The sequence below is a fragment of the Triticum aestivum genome, chromosome 3D, assembly GCF_018294505.1.
Source record: "Triticum aestivum cultivar Chinese Spring chromosome 3D, IWGSC CS RefSeq v2.1, whole genome shotgun sequence".
NCBI lineage: Eukaryota > Viridiplantae > Streptophyta > Magnoliopsida > Poales > Poaceae > Triticum > Triticum aestivum.
The window spans coordinates 97,233,323-97,258,703 of NC_057802.1; the positions used below are offsets into that span (position 1 = coordinate 97,233,323).

At 45.7% G+C, this 25,381-nt stretch overlaps 2 protein-coding genes across 2 annotated transcripts; one reads left to right on the forward strand and one right to left on the reverse strand.

Annotated features, from left to right (window-relative positions):
• Positions 1-249: 249 nt before the first annotated feature.
• LOC123077682 (agamous-like MADS-box protein AGL80) lies at positions 250-894 on the forward strand. The gene has a single exon (XM_044499977.1). It carries the CDS (start codon positions 297-299, stop codon positions 867-869), a length of 573 nt encoding a protein of 190 aa, XP_044355912.1. The 5' UTR covers positions 250-296; the 3' UTR covers positions 870-894.
• An 88-nt stretch (positions 895-982) lies between these two features.
• LOC123077681 (UMP-CMP kinase 1) lies at positions 983-7,372 on the reverse strand. The gene is made up of 10 exons (XM_044499976.1): positions 7,239-7,372; positions 6,503-6,574; positions 2,822-2,876; positions 2,612-2,729; positions 2,364-2,520; positions 2,195-2,275; positions 2,010-2,117; positions 1,570-1,641; positions 1,409-1,481; positions 983-1,253 (listed from the first exon to the last, which is right to left on the reverse strand). The coding sequence occupies exons 2-10, from the start codon at positions 6,527-6,529 to the stop codon at positions 1,222-1,224; spliced, it is 723 nt and encodes a 240-aa protein (XP_044355911.1). The 5' UTR covers positions 6,530-6,574; positions 7,239-7,372; the 3' UTR covers positions 983-1,221.
• Between the last annotated feature and the right edge of the window lie 18,009 nt (positions 7,373-25,381).

A 25,381-nucleotide genomic window follows, 5' to 3' on the forward strand; every position in this document is an offset into this window, starting at 1 on the left:
TCACATGGATCATGTGGATGGGCTGAACGTTGTGTTCAGACCTATGATCATCAGTAGACACGATAGGCCAGAAGATATGCTATAGCTAACTACGCATTAACCGGCACTAATTCAAGCGATCCTCATATCTGTCAGAATAATTCCTTTCCAATCACGTTGATGGCAGCAATCCCTCCACTCGATACTCCACTATAAGACCGCCATTCCATTGTCTCCCAAGTCCCTACAGACCAGCCATTTCACCTCGATTCCTATCCTACCCATCTTCTTCCTCGCAGCGACCGGCGTCGACGTCCATGGCTCGCAAGAAGGTGGCCATCGAGTACATCGCGAGCGACCCGACCCGGAAGGCGACGGCGAGGAAGCGCGACATGGGGATCAAGAAGAAGGCCGGCGAGCTGTCCGTGCTGTGCGGCGTCGACACGTGCTACATCATGTACCGCGAGGGCGGCGCCTCCCCGCCGGAGGTGTACCCGTCGGTCCCGGAGGCGATGCGCGTCATCGACCGCTTCCGGTCCATGCCGGAGCTGGACCAGTGCAAGAAGAAGATGGACGGGGAGGACTACGTCCGTGAGCGCATCGCCAAGATCCAGGAGCAGCTGCGCAGGGCGCAGCGCGACAACCGCCAGCTCGAGACCACGCTGCTCCTCCACGACACCCTCGTCGGCCGCCGCCAGGGCCTCGCCGGCGTTGCCATCGAGCAGCTCGTCAGCCTCGGCTGGATGGCGGAGAGCTACGTCAAGAAGGTGAGCGACTGCATCGCGTACAGGAACATGCAGCAGCAGCAGCACGCCGGCGTGCAGGCTGAGCCTCCGCATTACGGTGCCACCGTCGCCGACATGGAGGCGCCGCCGCACCAGCAGCTATAAATAAGACATACACCCTCTGGTCGGAAGTCCTTCCTGATTTGTATGCCGAGTTTAGTACTCTTTAGGTTTGACTTTGGTACGTGATCTGCTTCCCTGTCACTCGAAGAAGAACAAAGCCTGCATTTCCTTGTTAAAATGTTTACACGATCAAATTCAGTACAAACTGAAGCTGGAAGGGACAATCTTTGTTGAAACGTTGACACGATCAAATTCACACAGCTTAATCGAGCTCACAGCACACCAGATGAACACATCACATCACAACACTAACAGTTTCTTTTGCTGTACTTGCTTGCTGCTCCATCTTGAATTCTTGATCCAGGACTGAAGGGTGCCACACTAGTGTAGATGGTCAGTTCCTTCTGTCTGCCACATCGAAGCAACCTGAAGATCACACATACACGTGGTGTTATCTATGTCCAACAATGAACATGATCGAGCATGGTTGCAGAATGAATATATAAATTTCAAGTAATTGGACTGGAACTACTCAAATCAACTGTCTGAACCATAGGAACAATGATGAGACAGTTGCTTACTGCAGAAAAGGTCGAGAAACCAGCGCTTGAATGGATTAGTTTGTGCTCTGCTCACGTTGCTGCCTTGGTTTGCCTGCCAGAAGACGCCAGAGTAACCGTAAACGCCGGTCCTGTGATTTATTTCAAAACAAATAATTACAAGATGCAACAATGGAGAAAACCTGTGTGTTTAGTTGTGCGAAGACGGCCTTCACGTCTTCAAACACCATGTCTGGCTGCCTGTCACCATCAACCTGAGGGGGCAGGACAGGACACAACCTCACAAGTCACATTTCTCATAAAAACCCACATGATGTCACCAAAACAAAAAGCATTTCTCATTATTGCATCTACATTATCATAATCTTCAGAGTGAACGACCTTTGTATAATTATGTCGCTATTGAAAACTTAATGTGTTTAGGGATCAGAAACATCGAAGCTGAAAATCAACCCATAACTGTCCTCAGAAAATAAAAGGAGATTCAGTTTTATAGATTCTTGAATAACGGATATACATATTGGCTTGGAATCAGGAAGGCAATATGTTTTCATGATCTTATTTGCTATATTCTATTTAGTCTACTATATGTATGGAATTATAATTTCAGCTATTAAAGTACCCTTCGAAGCTTCCCCATTTTCTCGTAGTGCTGAATAACAGGCAGAGTTGATTGCTGAAAAACTTCGAACCGCCGCCGAATGGTTTCCATGTTGTCATCATCTCTTCCCTGAAGACAACCAAATTGAGTGACACATGTTAATCAAAATGAGATAAGTTGGGCCTAAGGAAAGACAAGCACAAAACCTGGTTTCGATGTAGAATGCGCCGCTCCATCTCCTCCCTTGAGCAGTCAATCAATAATACGAACTCAGGTTCTATCTTAATCTGAACACACAAATGTATATGTGTGAAGCATACAACAAGGGATTCAACTTCTTTTGCCACTATCATAAGTACATAGAAGCATTCTTACAATCTTCTCGTATGCTTCGCGGTTCTCTTCATTTCGTGGAAATCCGTCAATAAGAAACTTATCATTTCCACTTGCAAGCATGGCCTTTAATAGTAGCCTGACAATGATCTCAGAAGGCACAAGCTTTCCTTCGTGCATGAGATTCTTGATCATTGTACTAATTGAAATAGGCAAACATTAGAAAGATATCGAGACAAAAGTTACAATATAGGGGTTTATTTACATGAATAGGGGCTAGGTTGTTATACCCTTGCTCGGTATCAGATTTAACTTCTTCGCGAAGAAGATCGCCAGCACTCAGATGGGTAAACCCAAAGTGGCTCACAATCTTAGCACACTGAGTGCCTTTGCCACTACCTGGCCCTCCTGCACCAGCAGTATAAGCAATGGACTGATCAGCTCAAAGAGTTAAGCAGGGCATATCATGGACTGCTGTATTAGTCTAGAAGAAGTAATACCTATGACAAAAACAACCGTTATCTTTTTCCCAGAGGGGAATGAACCACTCCAATCCTGCATCCAACCGAATTAGTAGAACAGCAAGTCATGGACGTATAGTAATTGACTCATTTTTTAAAAGGGAAAAAGACTTGCTGCATTCATTCAGTTTATTCAGAGAATATTGGGAAACATAAAAGTAACAGCTTGGGAGGACACACTTTCTGGGCACAACTGAGAATAAACTTTCGACGATAAATCAAGTCATTTCTGTAGCAAGGTGAATGGCTTCCATTCAAACCAAAGGCATAGCTACAGAGTATTACGAGTTCTGAACAAAACTAGTACTCCCTCCGTCCGGAAATACTTGTCATCAAATTAAATAAAAGGGAATGTATCTAGATGTATTTTAGTTCTAGATACATCCATTTTTATCCATTTTGATGTGTTATGACCGGCATATTAAGGGCTTAGCCCAGTGGGTTGTGGCCCAAGTTATCTTATCATTATTAAGGGCTTAGCCCAATTATCTTATCGTTATTAGGATCATTTGCTTAGGAGTCAAGTAAACCTCTCTATATAAGGAGAGGAGATGTATCAATCTAATCAAGCAAGAAGCAATCATTATTTGCTCGGCTTGCCGAAGGGAGGCGGGAGACCTAACCCTAGCCGCCTCTTGCGCCGCCGCCGCCTCTTCTTCATCGCGCCACGGCGCCCTGCCGCTGGCAGCCGCGATCGCATCTCCGTCAACCCTCCCCCTTCCCGTACAACCTATGCCCTAGACCAGGTAGGATCCTAGCTCCTACCAATTTGGTATCAGGTAGCTCGGTTCCGATCATGTCTGCACCACCACCCAACCCGCCGCTGCCTCTCTCCACCGCGCCGCTGCCTCTCCCCACCGCGCCGCTGGACTCCACCGGCCAGACGCGGCCACCGCGCCGCCCGTCGCCATCTACTCGCCGGCGGAGATGACCGGGGTCCTCAACGACCTCGTCACCGCCGTCCAGGGCATACGCCTCTACCTGGCCGGGCCCTACGGGCAGCCGCCGCCCTTGCAGCCGGCCGCCGCGACCGGGCCAGCCGCCCTCCCTGGTACGCGGCCACCACGGCGCTGATCGGGCCTCTACACCACCACTGGCCCGGTCAGCCGCCACCCGCCGTCGCCTCCCACTGGCCGCAGTGGCCGGCTCCGGCGATCGCCGCGCCCCCGACGCCTCCCGGGTCCGGGCAGCCGCAGCCCCAGCTGCCGGCCCCACCGCCGCCCGCTGCTGCGCCTCAATGGCCACAGTGGCCGGCCCCGGCCCTCGCTGCACCCCCGACGCCTCCCGGGTCCGGGCAGCCGCAGCCCCAGCTGCCGGCCCCACCGCCGCCCGCTGTCGCGCCTCAATGGCCACAGTGGCCGGCCCCGGCCCTCGCTGCGCCCACCACGCCACCCGGGTCCGTACCGCCGCAGCTGCCGGCCCCGCCCCCGCCCAGCACGGGGCCCGGGTCACCCACGCAGGAAGGTGTACCGATCCAGCAAGTGCGCTTCCCGCCGTCACCGTCCCCAATACCGGCCTGGCTGACCAGATCATCGCCGCCACCCGTCTACACGTCGGCTGGAGACCAGCCGGCACCCACTCTGCAGTTCGGCGATCCCTCCGGCTCGGCGGGGCACTCCACGGGCCGCGGCCATGGTGATCGGGCGCCCCAATCCTCGCTGCTTCGCACCTCCGAGCCAGTCAGCCACGGCGCTCCGACTCAGACACCGCCGCGGTTTGCCAAACTGGACTTCGCCACTTATGACGGCACGGAGGACCCCCTCAACTGGCTCAACCAGTGGGAGCAGTTCTTTCGCGGGCAGCGCACACTCACCTCGGAGCGTACCTAGCTCGCCTCTTACCACCTTTGCGGCGCGGCACAGACCTGGTACTACGCCCTCGAGCAGGACGAGGGCAGCATGCCCCCTTGGGAACGCTTCCGCGAGCTCTGCCTTCTTTGTTTTGGGCCACCGATCCGCGGGAGCCGCCTAGCAGAGCTAGGCCGCCTTCCCTTCACCTCCACGGTTCAGGACTTCACCGACCATTTCCAGGCCCTGGCATGCCACGCGTCGGGCGTGACGACGTAGCAGCAGGCCGACCTCTTCATCGGTGGACTTCCGGATCACATCCGCGTGGACGTGGAGCTTCGGGGACCCCAGGATCTCCAGACGGCCATGTACTACGCCCACGCATTCGAGCGCCGCGCGGTGGCCATCTAGCAGGAATCACCGTCCCGGGCTGCTGGGTCGCTACCCTGGCCGGATGTTCCCGCGCAGGGTCGGCCTGCTCAAGCTTCCGCGGCACCCCTCGCCGCGACCGCGGCGCGCCCGTTTCGCCGGCTCACCTCGGCCGAGCTACTCGAGCGTCGCCGCCAAGGGTTGTGCTTCAACTGCGACGAGCACTACACGCCCGGCCACGTCTGCCTGCGACTCTTCTACCTGGAGGCAACAGACTACTTTCCGGAGGACGCCGTTGCCGCCGACCTGGCCGCCCCAGCTGTCGCGAAGGTGTTTGACGCTGGTTGATCACCTCGCGGAGTTCAGCAAGCGCTTCCCCACCTTACAGCTCGAGGACGAGCTGTTTGTGCAGGCGGGGAGAAGTGTTATGACCAGCATATTAGGGGCTTAGCCCAGTGGGTTGTGGCCCAAGTTATCTTATCATTATTAGGGGCTTAGCCCAATTATCTTATCGTTATTAGGATCGGTTGCTTAGGAGTCAAGTAAACCTCTCTATATAAGGAGAGGAGATGTATCAATCTAATCAAGCAAGAAGCAATCATTATTTGCTCGGCTTCCCGAAGGGAGCTGGGAAACCTAACCCTAGCCGCCTCTTGCGCCGCCGCCGCCTCTTCTTCATCGCGCCACGGCGCCCCGCCGTCGGCAGCCGCGATCGCATCTCCGTCAATCCTCCCCCTTCCTATACAACCTACGCCCTAGACCAGGTAGGATCCTAGCTCCTACCATTACGCCCTAGACTTTGTTATGACCTGTAGTTATTGGAAAATTCAGTCAATGCTGGTCAGCTTATTTACTTGTGAGCCATACAATTCCCCTGAAAACTAGTGCTTAGCTTAGTTATGGAATCCTGACAACATGCAGCTACAGCACAGCAGAACATAAACATGATTTATTGATCAACTCTCTAAGGGAAGGCTGTTGTCTTTACACTGTTTAGGGTGCTAATAAAATGGGTTTGCCCTCTTAAGGCTGCACCAGTTTGACAAAAAAAATATTGATTGATTGATCAATATAGTCAGATGGTACTGAACTTAAGTAGTACTCCCTCCGTCCGGAATTACTTGTCGCAGAAATGGATGTATCTAGACGTATTTTAAAATTCTAGATGCATCCATTTTTATTCATTTGTGCAAGTAATTCGCGATGGGGGAAGTACTTTGGATGGATGGGAGGGGGGAAAATATCAGGTGCTACGGGAGCACCTAAGTTTAGGTGCTCCAAGAGCTTCTCGACCATTGGATCTGAAATCCAACGGTCATCTACAGATGCGCTGGACCCGATTTGCAATATCAAATTTCTGAGGGTGTTCTTTGAATAAAAGCATGAGCTCTCTCCTCGGCCTTCGGATCTCAGATCTAACGGTTGAAAAGCTCCTGGAGCACCTGATCTTAGGTGCTCCGGTAGCAACAGATATCCTCCCGATGGGAGGGAGTACTAGATTTACCTTGTGTACTTCTACTACTTCTGCCATCTAGCTGGGCCGAGGAAACTGGTCAGCAGCAACACCAATCCAACTCTGAATGCAACAGGTAAGTAGTTGAGTTTACAGATTCAGACAAAGAACACGAATTGAACCAAAGAAGACACAGAGGGGAAGATTCAGATGTGAGTGCGACCCCACACGCAGTTAGTATTTCCAAAATCCTTTCGGGCGCTTCCAGACAGACGTACGGTTCCACTAGAGACTTCAGGAAGAGACACCTAATACTGTAGATTATACAAGGCTCGTCTAGAAATTTCATCACAGTAGTCACTAGATACTTCAGGAAAATGACAGATACAATGACGCCGATCGATGGCGTTGTGAACTGGAGCTGCCTGAAGTAGTTGGACGACATTCGTACTGTCTCTAGTCTCTAGTCTAGGAGTAGTCCTACATACCCAAGAACAGTACTGACCGACCGAATATTCAACAAAATTCAGGCGGAGTGAAACTAGTTTTTCTCCAACGATCCAAGGCTGGAGTATAAGACAATACTTCCATATTGGAAGGAAAAATATATCTAAAAACCATGGAAGATTCCGGAGGAAAACACCATATTAAAAAGGTGAATGGAGATTTTGCTGCTATGCGCTACTCAGAGATGTGTTCTGCTCTCCCATCAGAGATATAGAGATAAAATAGGATGACGAAAATAGGTAGGAGGCGGGAGGAGGAGGAGGAGGAGGAGGAGGCTTACCGGAGAGAGCTTGCCGTTCTTGGCAACGGTGGAGCGACGGCCACGGCGACGTACGGGGAGGAATTCGATTCTGCTGGCTGGTAGCCTCGAGAAGAAGTAAAGGTAGCTAGCGAACGATTTTGTGCAAAGAAGAGACGAGAGTGTAGTACGTAGAGAGGAGGGCAAAGCAAAGCAAAAAGGAGGCCGGCAAAGGAGACGCGTGTGGAAAGAGATTCTTACACATACTATTTTGAGCAATATAGGAGATGCATGCTGACTTTTATTTTGAGATAAATACATTTATGGTCACTATAGTTGCGACCGATACGGTCACTCAATACGATGTGACGTGAAAATACGGTCACTGTAGCACGTACACGGTGGGTAGCCGATGGGTTTGACCAACTGTTGACCGGCATGTAGTTCGTTTTGATTCGGCCAATCTTGCATGGAGATTTTTTTTTTTGTAAAAGAGCCAAATTTCCCCATCCTCAAATCCCTAACCCTCTCCGCCTCCCTCCCCGTCAAATCCCTAACTCTGCTCCGCCTCCCTCCCGTCGCTCTGCTGCGCCTCCCTCCTGTCGCTCTGCTGCGGCTCACCTCGCCGCCGCCGTCGAGGAGGGCAGTTCCTTGCCCTCTGGTGGCCATGTCTGCCGCCAGCTCCTCCTCCTCTGCTGTTCGCCGCCGTGCACTGGCGCTTGCCGCTGGCCCGCTGCCCAACCTGCAAGGAGAAGGTGCGCATGTACATCTCCACAACAGAGAAGCACGACGGATGGGTGTTTTACAAGTGCCAGAAGCATGGGGTAAGTTTTGCTGTTCGATTTACATTCTTGATGTGATTTGGCTTATGTTCTAGATCCAAAGATTGAAGATTTTTTCTGGCGGTGGGAGTTGGAGTATGTTGAGCACCTAGTTGAGAAACAGTATCTCACTGGAGATGCGACAGTGGATGCTATTGGTGCGGCGGAGGAACGCAAGGAGGAACTTCTGAAAGCACAAGAACTGTTCTATATGAATGGATCTGTCAGCAATGTTAAGAATGTTTTGAAGAAGAATGACAGTGCCAATCTGATGACCAGGCAGCAAGCTGCTGCACTGATGATGCTTGGGAGAGAGCTGGTGATGCTCATGAAGATGCTGGTTGGTGCTGTGGTGGTGCTAGGTATTGCAGCAATGGTGGTGATCATGCTAAAGAAGTGAAGACGATGATGTTCTGGTGTTGCTAGGTTCTGGCGTTGGTAGGTCTATGATGTTAGTTATTTTGTGTCTTGTAATGGTGGTGGTGAACCCTGGTGTTAGTGTGTGTCCTGTCTTGTAATGGTTGTGGTGAATTCTGGTGAACCCTGATGCAATGGTGGTGCTTCAACTCTTTTGTTTCAGCATGATGCAATGGAAAGTTATCTGGTGGTGAACCCTGATGCAATACTTTGTGTTGTTCTATGTATGATCAATGCATGATAATGTCAATTGAGCAGTCCAGTTTCTTCCCAATTTTAGTGATATTGTCAATTGTTCTGTGCTTGTGAACACTGATTAAGTGGCAATTTTAAAGTGCCAATTTAAGTTAAGTGATAATGTAGATGATTGTTTGATGTGCTGTTCTAATTGGCAAAGTTAAGTGGCAATGTTAGGTGATAATGTGAAGTGCCAATTTGTACAATAAGCAGTTTCTTTATACAATAAGCAGTTTCTTTGAATGTGAAGTGCCAGTCATCATATTGGTAGTGATCAACAACAGTTTCTTTGTACAATAAGCAGTAGCATGTGTTTGAATTTGAAGTGCCAATTGGTGATCAACATAATACAAGAAAAAATGGCATTAAACTGCTAAATTGGACTAAATTTGGCATGAGAAGAACACCAAACATGACCATCCACCAAAATGAGTACACATCATCATTCATGAAGAGTAGTAAACATCATCCACCAAAATGAGTACACAAGTACCATACATGCTCATTTGAACAGCTCCTACATGATCATAAACAGGCATATCTTTGAAACTACCTAAAGACATCAAACATTGATGATCTTGCTGATTTGTTTGGATAATCAGCTTCATTGGCAAGCCAGCTTGGCTTTCTTTTTGTAGCAGGCCTCTTCTCCAGCTGTTTCTTAGCAGCAGCAAGATTCTCCTCCTCTTCTTTCTTAGCAGCAGCCAACTTTTTCTCTTCTTCTTTCCTAGCGGCAGCTTGTTTCTTCTCTTCTTCTTTCCTAGCAGCAGCTTCGTTCTTCTCTTCTTCTCTCTGTGCAATAGCTTTTCTCTTCTCCTCTTCTTTCTTTGCAGCAGCTGCTTCCCTGTCTGCTGATACGTCTCCAACGTATCTATAATTTTTGATTGCTCCATGCTATATTATCTTCTGTTTTGGACATTATTGGGCTTTATTATATACTTTTATATTATTTTTGGGACTAACCTATTAACCGGAGGCCCAGCCCAGGATTGTTGTTTTTTGCCTATTTCAGAGTTTCGCATAAAAAGAATATCAAACGGAGTCCAAATGGAATGAAACCTTCGGGAACGTGATTTTCGGAACGAACGTGATCTAGAGGACTTGGACCCTACGTCAAGAAAGCTACCAGGAAGCCACGAGGTAGGGGGGCGCGCCCTCCACCCTTGTGGGCCCCACGTTGCTCCACCGACGCACTTCTTCCTCCTATATATACCTACGTACCCCCAAACTACCAGATACGGAGCCAAAAACCTAATTCCACCGCCGCAACCTTCTGTACCCGTGAGATCCCATCTTGGGGCCTGTTCCGGAGCTCTGCCGGAGGGGGCATCGATCACGGAGGGCTTCTACATCAACACCATAGCCTCTCCGATGAAGTGTGAGTAGTTTACCTCAGACCTTCGGGTCCATAGTTATTAGCTAGATGGCTTCTTCTCTCTTTTTGGATCTCAATACAATGTTCTCCCCCTCTCTTATGGAGATCTATTCGATGTAATCTTCTTTTGCGGTGTGTTTGTTGAGACCGATGAATTGTGGGTTTATGATCAAGTTTATCTATGAACAATATTTGAATCTTCTGAATTCTTTTATGTATGATTGGTTATCTTTGCAAGTCTCTTCGAATTATCAGTTTGGTTTGGCCTACTAGATTGATCTTTCTTGCAATGGGAGAAGTGCTTAGCTTTGGGTTCAATCTTGCGGTGTCCTTTCCCAGTGACAGTAGGGGCAGCAAGGCACATATAGTATTGTTGCCATCGAGGATAACAAGATGGGGTTTATATCATATTGCATGAGTTTATCCCTCTACATCATGTCATCTTGCTTAAGGCGTTACTCTGTTCTTATGAACTTAATACTCTAGATGCATGCTGGATAGCGGTCGATGTGTGGAGTAATAGTAGTAGATGCAGGCAGGAGTCGGTCTACTTGTCTTGGACGTGATGCCTATATACATGATCATACCTAGATATTCTCATAACTATGCTCAATTCTGTCAATTGCTCAACAGTAATTTGTTCACCCACCGTAAAATACTTATGCTCTTGAGAGAAGCCACTAGTGAAACCTATGGCCCCCGGGTCTATTTTCCATCATATTAATCTCCGACAACAAGCTATTTCTTGGCCCATTTTTATTTTGCTTTTATTTTACTTTGCATCTTTATCATAAAAATACCAAAAATATTATCTTATCATATCTATCAGATCTCACTCTCGTAAGTGACCGTGTAGGGATTGACAACCCCTTATCGCGTTGGTTGCGAGGATTTATTTGTTTGTGTAGGTGCGAGGGACTCGCGCGTAGCCTCCTACTGGATTGATACCTTGGTTCTCAAAAACTGAGGGAAATACTTACGCTACTTTGCTGCATCACCCTTTCCTCTTCAAGGGAAAACCAACGCAGTGCTCAAGAGGTAGCAAGAAGGATTTCTGGCGCCGTTGCCAGGGAGGTCTACGCAAAAGTCAACATACCAAGTACCCATCACAAACCCTTATCTCCCGCATTACATTATTTGCCATTTGCCTCTCGTTTTCCTCTCCCCCACTTCACCCTTGCCGTTTTATTCGCCCTCTCTTTTCCGTTTGCCTCTTTTCCGTTAGCTTGTCATTATGGCTAGTCCTCTATCTTCTCCGTTGTCTCCCGAGAATGAAGTTCTAAATTTTTAACAAAGGGGGGGGGAGAAAATCTAAAAGACGCTTGGTATAGAATTTGCAATGCTCAAAATAGATCTACCCGGAAGCAATCTACTTCCTTTCTTCTCCACAATTTTTATGTAGGCGCTACTCCTTGGTACAGATATATCCTTGATACCATTACCGGAGGGAATTTCTTGGGTAGCCATACTTTTGATTCTTATAATGCTTTGATAGATTTGTTTGGCTCACCACCTCTTTTGGTTAATGGAACTATGTTAACTTTGAAGCATGTAATGCAAAGACTTGAAATTATTGAAAATAAAGTTGCTACCGCAGAGTTAATTGAAAATTTGGATAAAAAGATCCATAATCAAATTACCCAATACGGATCTAAAGTAGGAGTCACTTTGAAAAATATTAAGGAGAGGGAACCCATAGTTAATGAAAGAATAAATCAGGATTCCACTAGAATCGATAAACTTGAGGGTATCATTACTAACTTGGGAACCGCTTTTTCTTCCATAAAAAATACTCCAAGTCCTCCAACTAAAATTTCCAAGCTTATGTATGTTCCTAAAAACAAGGGTGAATCCTCTAGTAAGGAAATTGCGGATCTCAAATCTATAAGTATTCATCCCAATCTTTTTGCTTTCATTAAGGAACCATTTGCTACAAATGAATTTTTCGATCTTGTGCCTAAAAGTTTGACAATTAATAAAAAGAAAGAAACTTTTAAGGATGATAGATGCCTCATCGAAGGATTTCCTACCAAAGATGGCAATACCTAGATCTATCCTTGCTATTATGCCTAGCTAGGGGCATTAAACGATAGCGCTTGTTGGGAGGCAACCCAATTTTATTTTTAGTTTTTTTTGCCTTTTGCTTCTGTTTAGGAATAAATATTTGTTCTACCTCTGGTTAGATGTGTTTTTTATATTTTAATTAGTGTTTGTGCCAAGTTAAACCTATAGGATTTTCTTGGATGATAGTTATTTGATCTTGCAGAAAATTCCAGAAACTTTATGTTCACGAAAATAATTGTTAAAAACCACCAGTACGTGATAAAATATTGATTTCAATTGCTGCGGATCAATAAGCAAATTGTCTAGGTCGTCCTATTTTGGCTGATTTTTTGGAGTTCCAGAAGTTTGCGTTAGTTACAGATTACTACAGACTATTCTGTTTTTGACAGATTCTGTTTTTCGTGTGTTGTTTGCTTATTTTGATGAATCTATGGCTAGTAAAATAGTTTATAAACCATAGAGAAGTTGGAATACAGTAGGTTTAACACCAATATAAATAAAGAATGAGTTCATTACAGTACCTTGAAGTGGTCTTTTGTTTTCTTTCGCTAACGGAGCTCACGAGATTTTCTGCTGAGTTTTGTGTTGTGAAGTTTTCAAGATTTGGGTGAAAGATTTGATGGATTATGGAACAAGGAGTGGAAAGAGCCTAAGCTTGGGGATGCCCATGGCACCCCCAAGATAATCTAAGTACACCTAAAAGCCAAAGCTTGGGGATGCCCCGGAAGGCATCCCCTCTTTCGTCTACTTCCATCGGTAACTTTACTTGGAGCTATATTTTTATTCACCACATGATATGTGTTTTGCTTGGAGCGTCTTGTATGATTTGAGTCTTTGCTTTTTAGTTTACCACAATCATCTTTTCTGTACACACCTTTTGAGAGAGACAACATGATTCAGAAATTATTAGAATACTCTATGTGCTTCACTTATATCTTTTGAGTTATATAGTTTTTGCTCTAGTACTTCACTTATATCTTTTAGAGCACGGTGGTGGATTTGTTTTATAGAAACTATTGATCTCTCATGCTTCACTTAGATTATTTTGAGAGTCTTAAATAGCATGGTAATTTTCTTAAATAATCCTAATATGCTAGGTATTCAAGAATAGTAAAAACTTTCTTATGAGTGTTTTGAATACTAAGAGAAGTTTGATGCTTGATGATTGTTTTGAGACATGGAGGTAGTGATATTAAAGTTGTGCTAGTTGAGTAGTTGTGAATTTGAGAAATACTTGTGTTGAAGTTTGCAAGTCCCGTAGCATGCACATATGGTAAACGTTATGTAACAAATTTGAAACATGAGGTGTTCTTTGATTGTCCTCCTTATGGGTGGCGGTCGGGGACGAGCGATGGTCTTTTCCTACCAATCTATCCCCCTAGGAGCATGCGCATAGTGCTTGGTTATTGATGACTTGTAGATTTTTGCAATAAGTATGTGAGTTCTTCATGACTAATATTGATTTAATGGATTATACGCACTCTCACCTTTCCAGCATTGCTAGTCCCTTCGGTACCGTGCATTGCCCTTTCTCACATTGAGAGTTGGTGCAAACTTCGCCGGTGCATCCAAACCCCGTGATATGATACGCCCTTTCACACATAAACCTCCTTATATCTTCCTCAAAACAGCCACCATACCTACCTATTATGGCATTTCCATAGCCATTCCGAGATATATTGCCATGCAACTTTCCACCATTCTGTTTATCATGACACGTTCATCATTGTCATATTGCTTTGCATGATCATGTAGTTGACATAGTATTTGTGGCAAAGCCACCATTCATAATTCTTTCATACATGTCACTCTTGGTTCATTGCATATCCCGGTACACCGCCGGAGGCATTCATATAGAGTCATACTTTGTTCTAGTATCGAGTTGTAATCATTGAGTTGTAAATAAATAGAAGTGTGATGATCATCATTTTCTACAGCATTGTCCCAAGTGAGGAATAAAAAAAAGAGAAAGGCCATAAAAAAGAGAAGGCCCAAAAAAAGAGAGAAAAATAGAGAAGGGACAATGTTACTATCCTTTTACCACACTTGTGCTTCAAAATAGCACCATGATCTTCATAATAGAGAGTCTCTTGTTTTGTCACTTTCATATACTAGTGAGAATTTTTCATTATAGAACTTGGCTTGTATATTCCAACAATGGGCCTCCTCAAGTGCCCTAGGTCTTCGTGAGCAAGCAAGTTGGATGCACACCCACTTAGTTTCTTTTGTTGAGCTTTCATATATTTATAGCTCGAGTGCATCCGTTGCATGGCAATCCCTACTCCTTGCATTAACATCAATCGATGGGCATCTCCATAGCTCATTGATTAGCCTCGTTGATGTGAGACCTTCTCCTTTTTGTCTTCTCCACATAACCCCATCATCATATTCTATTCCACCCATAGTGCTATGTCCATGGCTCACGCTCATGTATTGCGTGAAGGTTGAAAAAGTTTGAGATTACTAAAGTATGAAACAATTGCTTGGCTTGTCATCGGGGTTGTGCATGATGAGAGCATTCTTGTGTGACGAAAATGGAGCATGACTAAACTATATGATTTTGTAGGGATGAACTTTCTTTGGCCATGTGATTTTGAGAGGACATAATTGCTTAGTTAGTATGCTTGAAGTATTATTATTTTTATGTCAATATGAACTTTTATCTTGAGTCTTTCGGATCTGAATATTCATACCACAATTAAGAAGAATTACATTGAAATTATGCCAAGTAGCATTCCACATCAAAAATTCTGTTTTTATCATTTACCTACTTGAGGACGAGCAGGAATTAAGCTTGGGGATGCTTGATACGTCTCCAACGTATCTATAATTTTTGATTGCTCCATGCTATATTATCTTCTGTTTTGGACATTATTGGGCTTTATTATACACTTTTATATTATTTTTGGGAATAACCTATTAACTGGAGGCCCAGCCCAGAATTGCTGTTTTTTGCCTATTTCAGAGTTTCGCAGAAAAAGAATATCAAACGGAGTCCAAACGGAATGAAACCTTCGGGAACGTGATTTTCGGAACAAACGTGATCCAGAGGACTTGGACCCTATGTCACGAAAGGTACCAGGAAGCCACGAGGTAGGGGGCGCGCCTACCCCCCTGGGCGCGCCCTCCACCCTCGTGGGCCCCACGTTGCTCCACCGACGTACCTCTTCCTCCTAGATATACCTACGTGCCCCCAAAACTACCAGATACGGAGCCAAAAACCTAATTCCACCGCTGCAACCTTCTGTACCCGTGGGATCCCATCTTGGGGCCTGTTCCGGAGCTCCGCCGGAGGGGGCATCGATCACGGAGGGCTTCTACATCAACACCATAGCCTCTCCGATGAAGTGTGAGTAGTTTACCTTAGACCTTCGGGTCCATAGTTATTAGCTAGATGGCTTCTTCTCTCTTTTTGGATCTGAATACAATGTTCTCCCTCTCTCTTGTCGAGATCTATTCGATGTAATCTTCTTTTGCGGTGTGTTTGTTGAGACTGATGAATTGTGGGTTTATGATCAAGTTTATCTATGAACAATATTTGAATATTCTGATTTCTTTTATGTATGATTGGTTATCTTTGCAAGTCTCTTCAAATTATCAGTTTGGTTTAGCCTACTAGATTGATCTTTCTTGCAATGGGAGAAGTGCTCAGCTTTGGGTTCAATCTTGCGGTGTCCTTTCCCAGTGACAGTAGGGGCAACAAGGCACGTATAGTATTGTTGCCATCGAGGATAACAAGATGGGGTTTATATCATATTGCATGAGTTTATCCCTCTACATCATGTCATCTTGCTTAAGGCGTTACTCTGTTCTTATGAACTTAATACTCTAGATGCATGCTGGATATCGGTCGATGTGTGGAGTAATAGTAGTAGATGCAGGAAGGAGTCGGTCTACTTGTCTCGGATGTGATGCCTATATACATGATCATACCTAGATATTCTCATAAATATGCACAATTCCGTCAATTGCTCAACAGTAATTTGTTCACCCACCGTAAAATACTTATGCTCTTGAGAGAAGCCACTAGTGAAACCTATGGCCCCCGGGTCTATTTTCCATCATATTAATCTTCCAACAACAAGCTATTTCTTTTGCCATTTTTATTTTGTTTTCTTTACTTTGCATCTTTATCATAAAAATACCAAAAATATTATCCTATCATATCTATCAGATCTCACTCTCATAAGTGACCGTGTAGGGATTGACAACCCCTTATTGCGTTGGTTGCGAGGATTTATTTCTTTGTGTAGGTGCGAGGGACTCGCGCGTAGCCTCCTACTGGATTGATACCTTGGTTGTCAAAATCTGAGGGAAATACTTACGCTACTTTGCTGCATCACCCTTTCCTCTTCAAGGGAAAACCAACGCAGTGCTCAAGAGGTAGCATCTGCTTTCTTTTGTGCCTCCTTCTTCTCAGCAGCAGCTATTCTCTCAGCTTATTGCTTTGCCTTTTTCTCTGCAGCTATAGTCTTCATTGTTTTTGCAATAATTTGTCTGGTCTCAGCTTGAGCTCTCTTGTTTATCTCTGCTTCTTCTTTTCTTTGGCACTCCTCTCTAGTGCAGCCAATCTTCTTTTCTCAGCCAATTCTGCTTTCGTCTGTGCTACCTCATGCTTCTTCCTTGCTATGTCTTGAGCTTTTTTCAATTCTTTTTCCCTCCTAGAAGCAAGGATGGCTTGCTTCCTCTCCTCCAACTCCCTATCTTTCTGAATTTTCATTGCCTCCAGCTTCTGTGCCAACTCACTTGGCCTAATGGTGCTTGAGCTAGCTTGACTACCTTGACTAGCATTAGTCTGGTTGAGCATCACTTGGGCAGCAGTGAGAAACCCAGAATAAGGTAATGGCCTCTCTTGAACAACCCTTCGTGTTGGCATCTGCAGAATATGTGATAAGGTAATGGCCTCTCTCAAATATATGATACTAGAAAAATAGTAAGGAAATAAAAGCAACTAATTATGCAGTAATTTATACCTGGGCAACCATGTTATCCACCATAAGATCTTCTAACACAACACTTGGCTCTTCACCTCCCTGCAATTAGACAGAAACATTTGTGTTAGTTGTATTGCAATCATGAAGATAATGCATTTGGTTTTCAGGAGCTGCAACTCTTTATTACCTGATTTAAGACTGGATCATCTTGATGTTGAGCCGTGGGTGGCACAGTGGGTGCACCATTGCCTCTACTATTTGCACTTGGTGGTGGAATTCCAGCCTTCAAGTATTTGCATCCAGACTTGTTGTGGTCTGGCTCACCACAATATGAACAATGCATGATTACACCATGCCTTGTGATTTTTCCCTCCCCTTCTATGGTCAACCTCTCCAGGTGCTTGTCTTCTTGTAGTGGATGGCCTTCCTACATGCTTCTGGTACAATGGTGGCAGTATTGGGGGCCCACACATGTCCTCCCACTCTCTCCTATCTTTGCAAGGGTAGATAATGCTTTCATATGCCTTCTTGAACATTTGCTTGGAGTAGCAAGGGTCTACCAGTTCAAGAGGATCAATTCTTTCATTCCTACAATAGGCCACCACATGAGAACATGGCACCCCTGATTTCTAAATTCTTCTACAAGTGCATGTTCTCTTATGCAAGTCAACTATGTAATCTGTCTCTCTGTCACCTACTAGGAAAAGACCATCACCTGAGCAATCCAGATAGCATGTGTTTGCAAACTCACATGCTTTCTCAACTTGTTTCCTGATTTTAGGGCATATATTTCCTGGCCACTTGTCTGATTCAATCTGCTTGTTATAATGCCTGCTCATAAGATGCCTATATATTTTGTCAACCATGGTAAGTATTGGCAGCTCCCTAGCTTCCAAAATATACCTGCAAATGTCACTTGTGTTATAACAACCTAAGTATGACAATATCTTGACAATATTTGCCAAAATGATCATGCTAACCTGTTAAAAACTTCACATATGTTGTTCAGTAGTATATCACATTTTGGCAAATCACTCTGAAAGGCTTTCACCCAAGTGTTGGGATCCAGCTCATGAAGCCACTTGTGAGCATCTGCATTAAGTAGCTTCATTTCCTCCATCCCCTTCTCATATAACTGAACTGTGTTGCTCCTTGCTATCTTCCATAGTTGGTTCTTCAAAATATCCCCTCTGAAATGCTGCTGGAAGTTCTGCCACATGTGCCTCACACAAAATCTGTGTTCTGACTGAGGTAATAGTTGTTCAACTGCAGTAATGAGACCCCGCACATTGTATGAATGAAAGGATTTAACTATAGGGACAAACAGTAACAAGTGCATGAAACAAGTACAAGATAAAGATCAACATTACCAAGTGTTACCTTTTGCTTATCTGACATGATAGTCCAGGGTTCAGTGTTGATGATGCCAAGATCCCTTTTCAGTGTGTCAAGGAACCACACCCAGTTAGGGGCGTCCTCCACTTCAACAACAACAATTTCTATTGGAAAGATGCAATTATTTGGATCTACACCAACAGCTGCAAGTAGTTGACCTCTGTACCTTGTTTTTATGTGGCAGCCATCAAGAAAGATCACTGGCCTGCAACCCAAAAGGAATCCTCTCTTGCAAGCATCCAGACACATATATAGCTTGCTGAACCTTGCATTCTCACCAAGGGAGACATAAAATGATGAGCTAGGGTTGCTTCTCCTGACTTCATTAGCATAATTCCAAAAAAGCTTGTACTGCCCTTCTTCATCACCATATACTATTTTCATTGCCATCCTTGTAGCTCTGTGCAACTTCATCCTGCCTGGTGTCATATGCCATTCTTTCTGAACAACCCTAGAAAAATTCATAAGGTTCATGTCTTGACCAGCCCTGAACATCTCTAGGTACTTATGTGCTAGGAATTTAGCTATGAAAGCCCTAGTCTTCCACTTCTTGCTGCATGTGTGCTCACTCACATATCTTTTCACCATGAAAGCCATAGTCCTGTTATCATATGATGCCCACAAGTACCATGTGCAGTCTTCATCACACTTTGCTTTCAATCTCTTCCTGTCATTCACAGGCAACTTGATATCAACTCTATTCTGACATGAGTACTCTTTGATGGCAGTCCTCAACAGCTCTACACTCTCAAACACCTGCCCAACATGAAACTTTGGCTTATGAAGATCCTCTTCTCTGAAGAATTTGAACTTCAAATTGAGCTCTTCATCATCTGAATCAGGAGCCCACAAATCATCAGTCTCTGACATGTCTTCATCAGAGTGGTATGCTTCTTTCCCTTTCTGTTGATTGGTAGGAACTACTTTCTCTTTCCCTTTTTGCTTTGCTTTCTCATTTGATTTCTTTTCATCTCTCTGCTCAGGTTCATCCTCATCTACATTATCTACATACAAATCATCATCACCATCTCCTATCTCATTGTCACTGTCCACAAGCATATCAGGTTCATAATCTTCATCATCACTATCACTTGCTTCATCCTCTTCTTCCATTGCATAGTTCAACTGGTTTTGCCTGGCACTCCTCCTCATTCTCAGATTTCCACCCGCATCACCTTCTAGCTCTGCCTGTTCTTCATGTCTTTGATTACCATCCTCTGTATGAACTGATGCCCTCTTAACAAACTCAAACTGGTTGCCATCCTCCTCCTCATCACAATCAGGATAGACAACTTGAATAGGAATTGGTGCCGCATTTGTCTGTGCTTCCTCTCCTTTTCCATCTTCTGCTTCTAGTTGAACTTCTCCATGCTCTGCTCCTGCCTCATCTTCTCCATGCTCTGCTTCTGCATCAGCTTCTCCATGCTCTGCCTCTGCCTCAGTAATCTCTGCATTCTCTGCATTGCTATGAACTCTTTTGTTGGGCTGAAAACTGGAGGCAGACTAGCTCTTGGATGATTCAGAACATCATCCTCACTCAGGTTTGCACAGAAGCTATCATCATGATCCAAATAGAGATTGAAAAAGTGGTGACCAATATAAGAAACATTAGCATTTTGGCAGCCTGTTCATCACCAGTAATTGTCGTGAGACCATTTGTGCTAAGTGTGAGGATGGGGACACAGTAGAAAACCTTAACCCTCCCTGCCATCTCATAATCTATTTCTTCCACAAGATTTTCAATCATAGTAGGAGACCAGGTGACTCTTTCCACTTGATCATACCAAATGGCACGTCCATCTACATAAGAATGGTTCCTGCCTTGGCCAACAAAAAATCCACCATGGTTGACCTGCACTGAAAAATTGCTGCTTCGACGACCTGATAGAACAACAACAACAGTATATGCGTCACAATCGATGATATCTTCATTTTGGTAACCTCTCAAAAACCCTAAGCCCCAATTCCCTTAACCCCCAATTCCTGACTGAAAACCCTAGAACAATCAGTCCTACCTTGCAACTGGAACACATCTAAGATGGAAATGCGGCCCTAAAAGGAGGTCTTTTAATGATCAAAACACACAAAGAGGCTCGGGTTCCATGGGGGGCGGATACTTACTGTACACAGGGGGTGGCGCCCCTTCCGCGCGACGAACAGGGGCCATCCCCGACGCCTCCAACGAGAAGAACACGCGCGGCAGCGCCGCCCGTGCAACCGCTGACGAGCTACACGCCTCAACTCGCCTGCACCGTCGTCGATGGTCGGGGGCGGCGGTGTCGCCAATGCAGCAGCCGCTCCCCTGTTTCTAATCGAAGACGAAGAGGCGACATGATTGGAGGAGGGGTGAATGGGTGGATTCCATTGTGGCCAGGGGACTAAATGGAAAAGAGTGACGACGACGCCTCCGCGGTTCGCCACCTGGCCTGGACGACCGGTCAACACATGGTCAATAGCGCTGTACCCACCGAGTACGTGCTACAATGGCTGTATTTTCACGTCACATCGTATTGAGTGACCGTATCGAGCGTATTCCTAAGTTCAGTGACTGTATCGTGCTTCGGTCGCAATATAGGAGATGCATGCTGACTTTTATTTTCCCCGACTAGTAACTTTTCCGCTTATTTGTTCGAAATATAGCACAAGTTATATAAGGGCATTTCCAACACCGACCCTCAAAACACCATACGTCAGGACTGGCGTGTTGTCTCATCCAACATGTGCCTGTATTGGTCCGTATGACGATACGGATGCATTTTTCCCACAAACCGCAAACGTGGGGCTTCGTGGGCATCTGGATCGCTGCCACACCCGTGTCTGGCCGCACTGGCCCACCCAAAATCCCTCCCTCGCCCGCGCGCTTCCCATCCGAAACAGTCAGCACCGCTCTAGAGCGCCAGTGCCGCATTCATGCCCAGCCAGAGCGGATGCGACCTCTCATTGGCGCCGACATTGAAGTAGTGAGCCCGCCGAGAGAGCGCCGCCCACGACAGTTCCCGGTGCAGGCTGGTTCTCCGCGTTCAAACGACACGACGGCCGTCCGTCCGTCTGTCAACCGCATTAATGACACGCAATTGCCGAGGCGGCTACTTCGACGCCACCCGTCCGTCCCTCTGCCGCCCACCATTCTTGTCTCGCCCGCTATATAAACTACAACCCTAGACATACACTAGTGCAAAAAATCCTACATATGGCGTGCCAAAAAGGGCCATGCTGGCATGGACACCCGACGCCACCAATATGGCGCCATTGTTAAAAATATAGTGCGGGCGTTGGACCCTACGCCACCAGTATTTTTGAAGGTAATGGCGTGCCACATGGCCAACGCCAGCAGTAATATTCATCGGTAGTGACATTCCATGTTTTCGTGACGCCAGTCATATGATTTTTATATTTGAAATAAAAGTTGTACAATAGCGATTCCAACCAAAATGACAACATAATCCAGTTTAAAAACAGTAAATAAATCAACTTTAAATAGACCCAATAACAACATTTGAATTCAACAATGCACTTATTGACATAGTTCAACAAAGTAGGCAAAGTAACACATGAATGTACAAGTTCAAATAAATAAATGTGATAATGTAAGATCTTTTATGCGCGTCAACTAGCTAGACTTTTCGGCGGGCGGACTCAGGGTCATAATCCGGAGTAAGTGAACCATCGTCGTTGCCAGTAGGCCTATAGTAGACCATGATATTGTCACGATTGTAGTCAAGGTAGAACGTGGTTCTCTCCCTAGCTTCCATCCCGTAATCAGTTGCAAGGGCTCTCCAACCAGGACAACCAAATAGGTGCGGTTTGCATCGTTGGTGACAAGACAATTGAATTGTTGGGCCGTAAGCATCTTCATGAGGGTGCAATGGAATGTGATGGCGACATCAAGTGGAACTCGAACCTTCTCTAAGAACTCACGCCTTACCCCACAAGGGATGACCTGAGAAAAATTGAAAGAAAGAACTAGCTAGTTAGATAATTTTGGGCAGAACCGTATATATCATATGAAACTCAATCGGAACATGTTCAACTAAAACATACCGTACTAGTGAGGAAGTCATTTGAAAGATCTATGAAGAACTTATTATCCATTTGGCATTTCACTGAACCACATGTCTCACATGGGGCATCCATTTATTGTTTTCATCAAGTTGGAAAAAATAAGCATACATAACAGATGCATAGATACAATGCAACATAAGCAATTAGAACGAACTAGCACTACCCGGTCATCTAGATATTAATACATACTTATAATTAAGCAGTTCTACAAACCATGCGTAGTTCAAACATAAAACATGCATAAAGTTAAACAGTTCATATGAAATAGGTAGTGCTACATCTAGCAAGCTAGTGGCTAGAGGGACCGGCCTCGTGGTCATCCCTAGTGGACCTACGACACCCCTGCTGACCCTCCTCCTGACACTCCAAGGCATCCCAGTCTATGGGATCCCCCTCCGTGCTCTTCTTGGCTGCATACTGAAGTAGCATCATCTTGTTGGTCTCCATGAGATTCTCATCTCTCGCAAGCTTGCTCACCAATAGGTAGAAGAATTGCATCTCGGCATGTTTGTTCTCCTTCTCCTATGACCTAGTGCATATCCTCATGCCCTCTGACGCGAGGAATTTCGCGTACTTACGACACTCAGGGAAGTTCACAACCGCCCGGTCCTGATAGAACTCTATCGTCATGGCATCATAGGCGCGCGCCGCTAACTCCGGGGTGTCCCAGTGGCCAAACTCGTGGACAACTTTGTTCTTCCTAATGGTGGCATAGTACTTATTCCCCTGCGACCCGTTACGGTGATCCCTGTTCTCCGAATGATGTGATCCCATTATCAAGTGACAACTCATTCTATGGTTAGGAAACCTTAACCATATTTGATCAACGAGCTAGTCTAGTAGAGGCTTACTAGGGACATGATATTTGTTTATGTATTCACACATGTATTTAACTTTCCGGTCAATAAAATTCTAGCATGAATAATAAACCTTTATCATGAATAAGGAAATATAATAATAACAACTTTATTATTGCCTGTAGGACATATTTCCACACGGGACCCCATGGGCACGGGGTGTCCAGGAAGTGTCCGTTGGAGCCCCAACGGCTAGTTTTGGGGTTTGGCTATTTAAGGGCTCCGTCCCTCCTCTAGTTTGGGGGTTGCTTACACACATTCTAGCCATCATTTTGAGCCTCTTACCACCTCTCCCAAACCCCCTATCTCCCCTCTATGTGAAGGGGAATTTGTGGATGAATCTTGGAGTCATTTGTTGATTCTATCCATTGCATCCCCTCTCTTCAATCTCCTACTTTTGAGAGTGCATCTTGTGAGATTGAGAGAGTGAGTTGAGCAATTGTCAATTGTTGCTCGACCTTGCATTGCATTTGTTGCATTGGTTTGAGCTCCGCGCATCGATTTGTTCGAGTGAGAGCCCGTGAGTTTATTACTCTTGGAGGCTTCCGCCTCCTAGATGGTTTGGTGATATATTGAGAAGTTTGCGAAGAGGCCTAGGTGGCCAAGGTTTCTCCGGAAGCTTCCTTTTGTGGTGTGGTCCGGGGAAGGGTGTGAAGTGGCCTAGGTGCTCAAGTTCCTTCGAATGCTTCCATGTTTGGGGTGTGCTCCGAAGAAGTTTGTAAAGGTGCGGTGGTTGCCTTCAAGACCAACCCCGAGTGAATCGAGGCTCATCCATTGGGGGTGACTCGAAAGGGACAATACGGTGAGTCACTTGGTGATGCCTCGGAGCTTTGTCTTCGGCACCGCTCTAATGGAGATTAGCACTCTCATGAGTGTGAACTTCAGGATAAATCTACGTCCCCGACTCACTTGTGTTTATCTCATACCCACACCCTTTACTTTCTGCAATTCATACTTGCTCATATTGATCTATCTTCTGCTAGTTGAATTGCTTAGTTGTTCCTACATTTCCATATCTTGTGATATAGTTTGTGCTTGCTAGTTTCCTTAAGTGCCTATCTTATTTAGCATAGGTTGTTGGTGCACTTAATTGAGCCTAGCATATTTAGGATTTGTGCTTGAAAAGTATTTGTTTAGTTTAATTCCGCATTAGGATAAACCAAATTCGTAAAAGTTTTAAAATGCCTATTCACCCCCCTCTAGTCGTCGTCTAGATCCTTTCAACATGAATGACCCAAAAATTGCGGCCTATTGTGCCGCCGTTCGGGAACTCAAAGGCAAGTGTGATGGGCTAGAACATCATCACATAGAATGAGGCGACAACATTGCAGCTGACAACTTGGCGCGAGTCGGATCATCAAGAGAGCCCGTGCCAGATGAGGCCTTCCTGGAAATAATACACAGGCCCTCCATCAAGATGAAGACCATGAAGTGGTTGCATCGAGCTCCACTGCACTCGACGCTACAGCCCCGAATGGCAGCTCGCCATCCGAAGCCGCACAGGAAGAGGCCGTACTAGTAGTGCTCACCCGAGATTGGACCCAACCATTACTAGCCTACATGACTAAAGGCGAGCTCCCGCAAGACAAAAAGGAGGCCCGCTGTCGGTGTCAAAACCGGCCGATCTCGGGTAGGGGGTCCCGAACTATGCGTCTGAAGATCGAGGGTAATAGGGGACAAGTGGGACCCAATGTTTACCCAGGTTCGGGCCCTCTTAATGGAGGTCAAACCCTACATCTTGCTTGATTGTATTCGATGAGTATAAGGGTTACAAGAGTTGATCTACCTCGAGATCGTAATGGCTAAACCCTAGCTATCTAGTCTATGAGAAGTCTGATAGCCTCTACGGACTAAACCCTCCGGTTTATATACACATCGGAGGGACCTAGGGTTGTATAGAGTCAGTTTGTAAAGGAAGGAAATAACATATCTGGACACCAGGCTTGCCATCCACGCATATGGGAGTCCTACCCAGACACGGGGGAAAAGTCCTTCACCTTTATCTTCACGACCCATTAGTCTG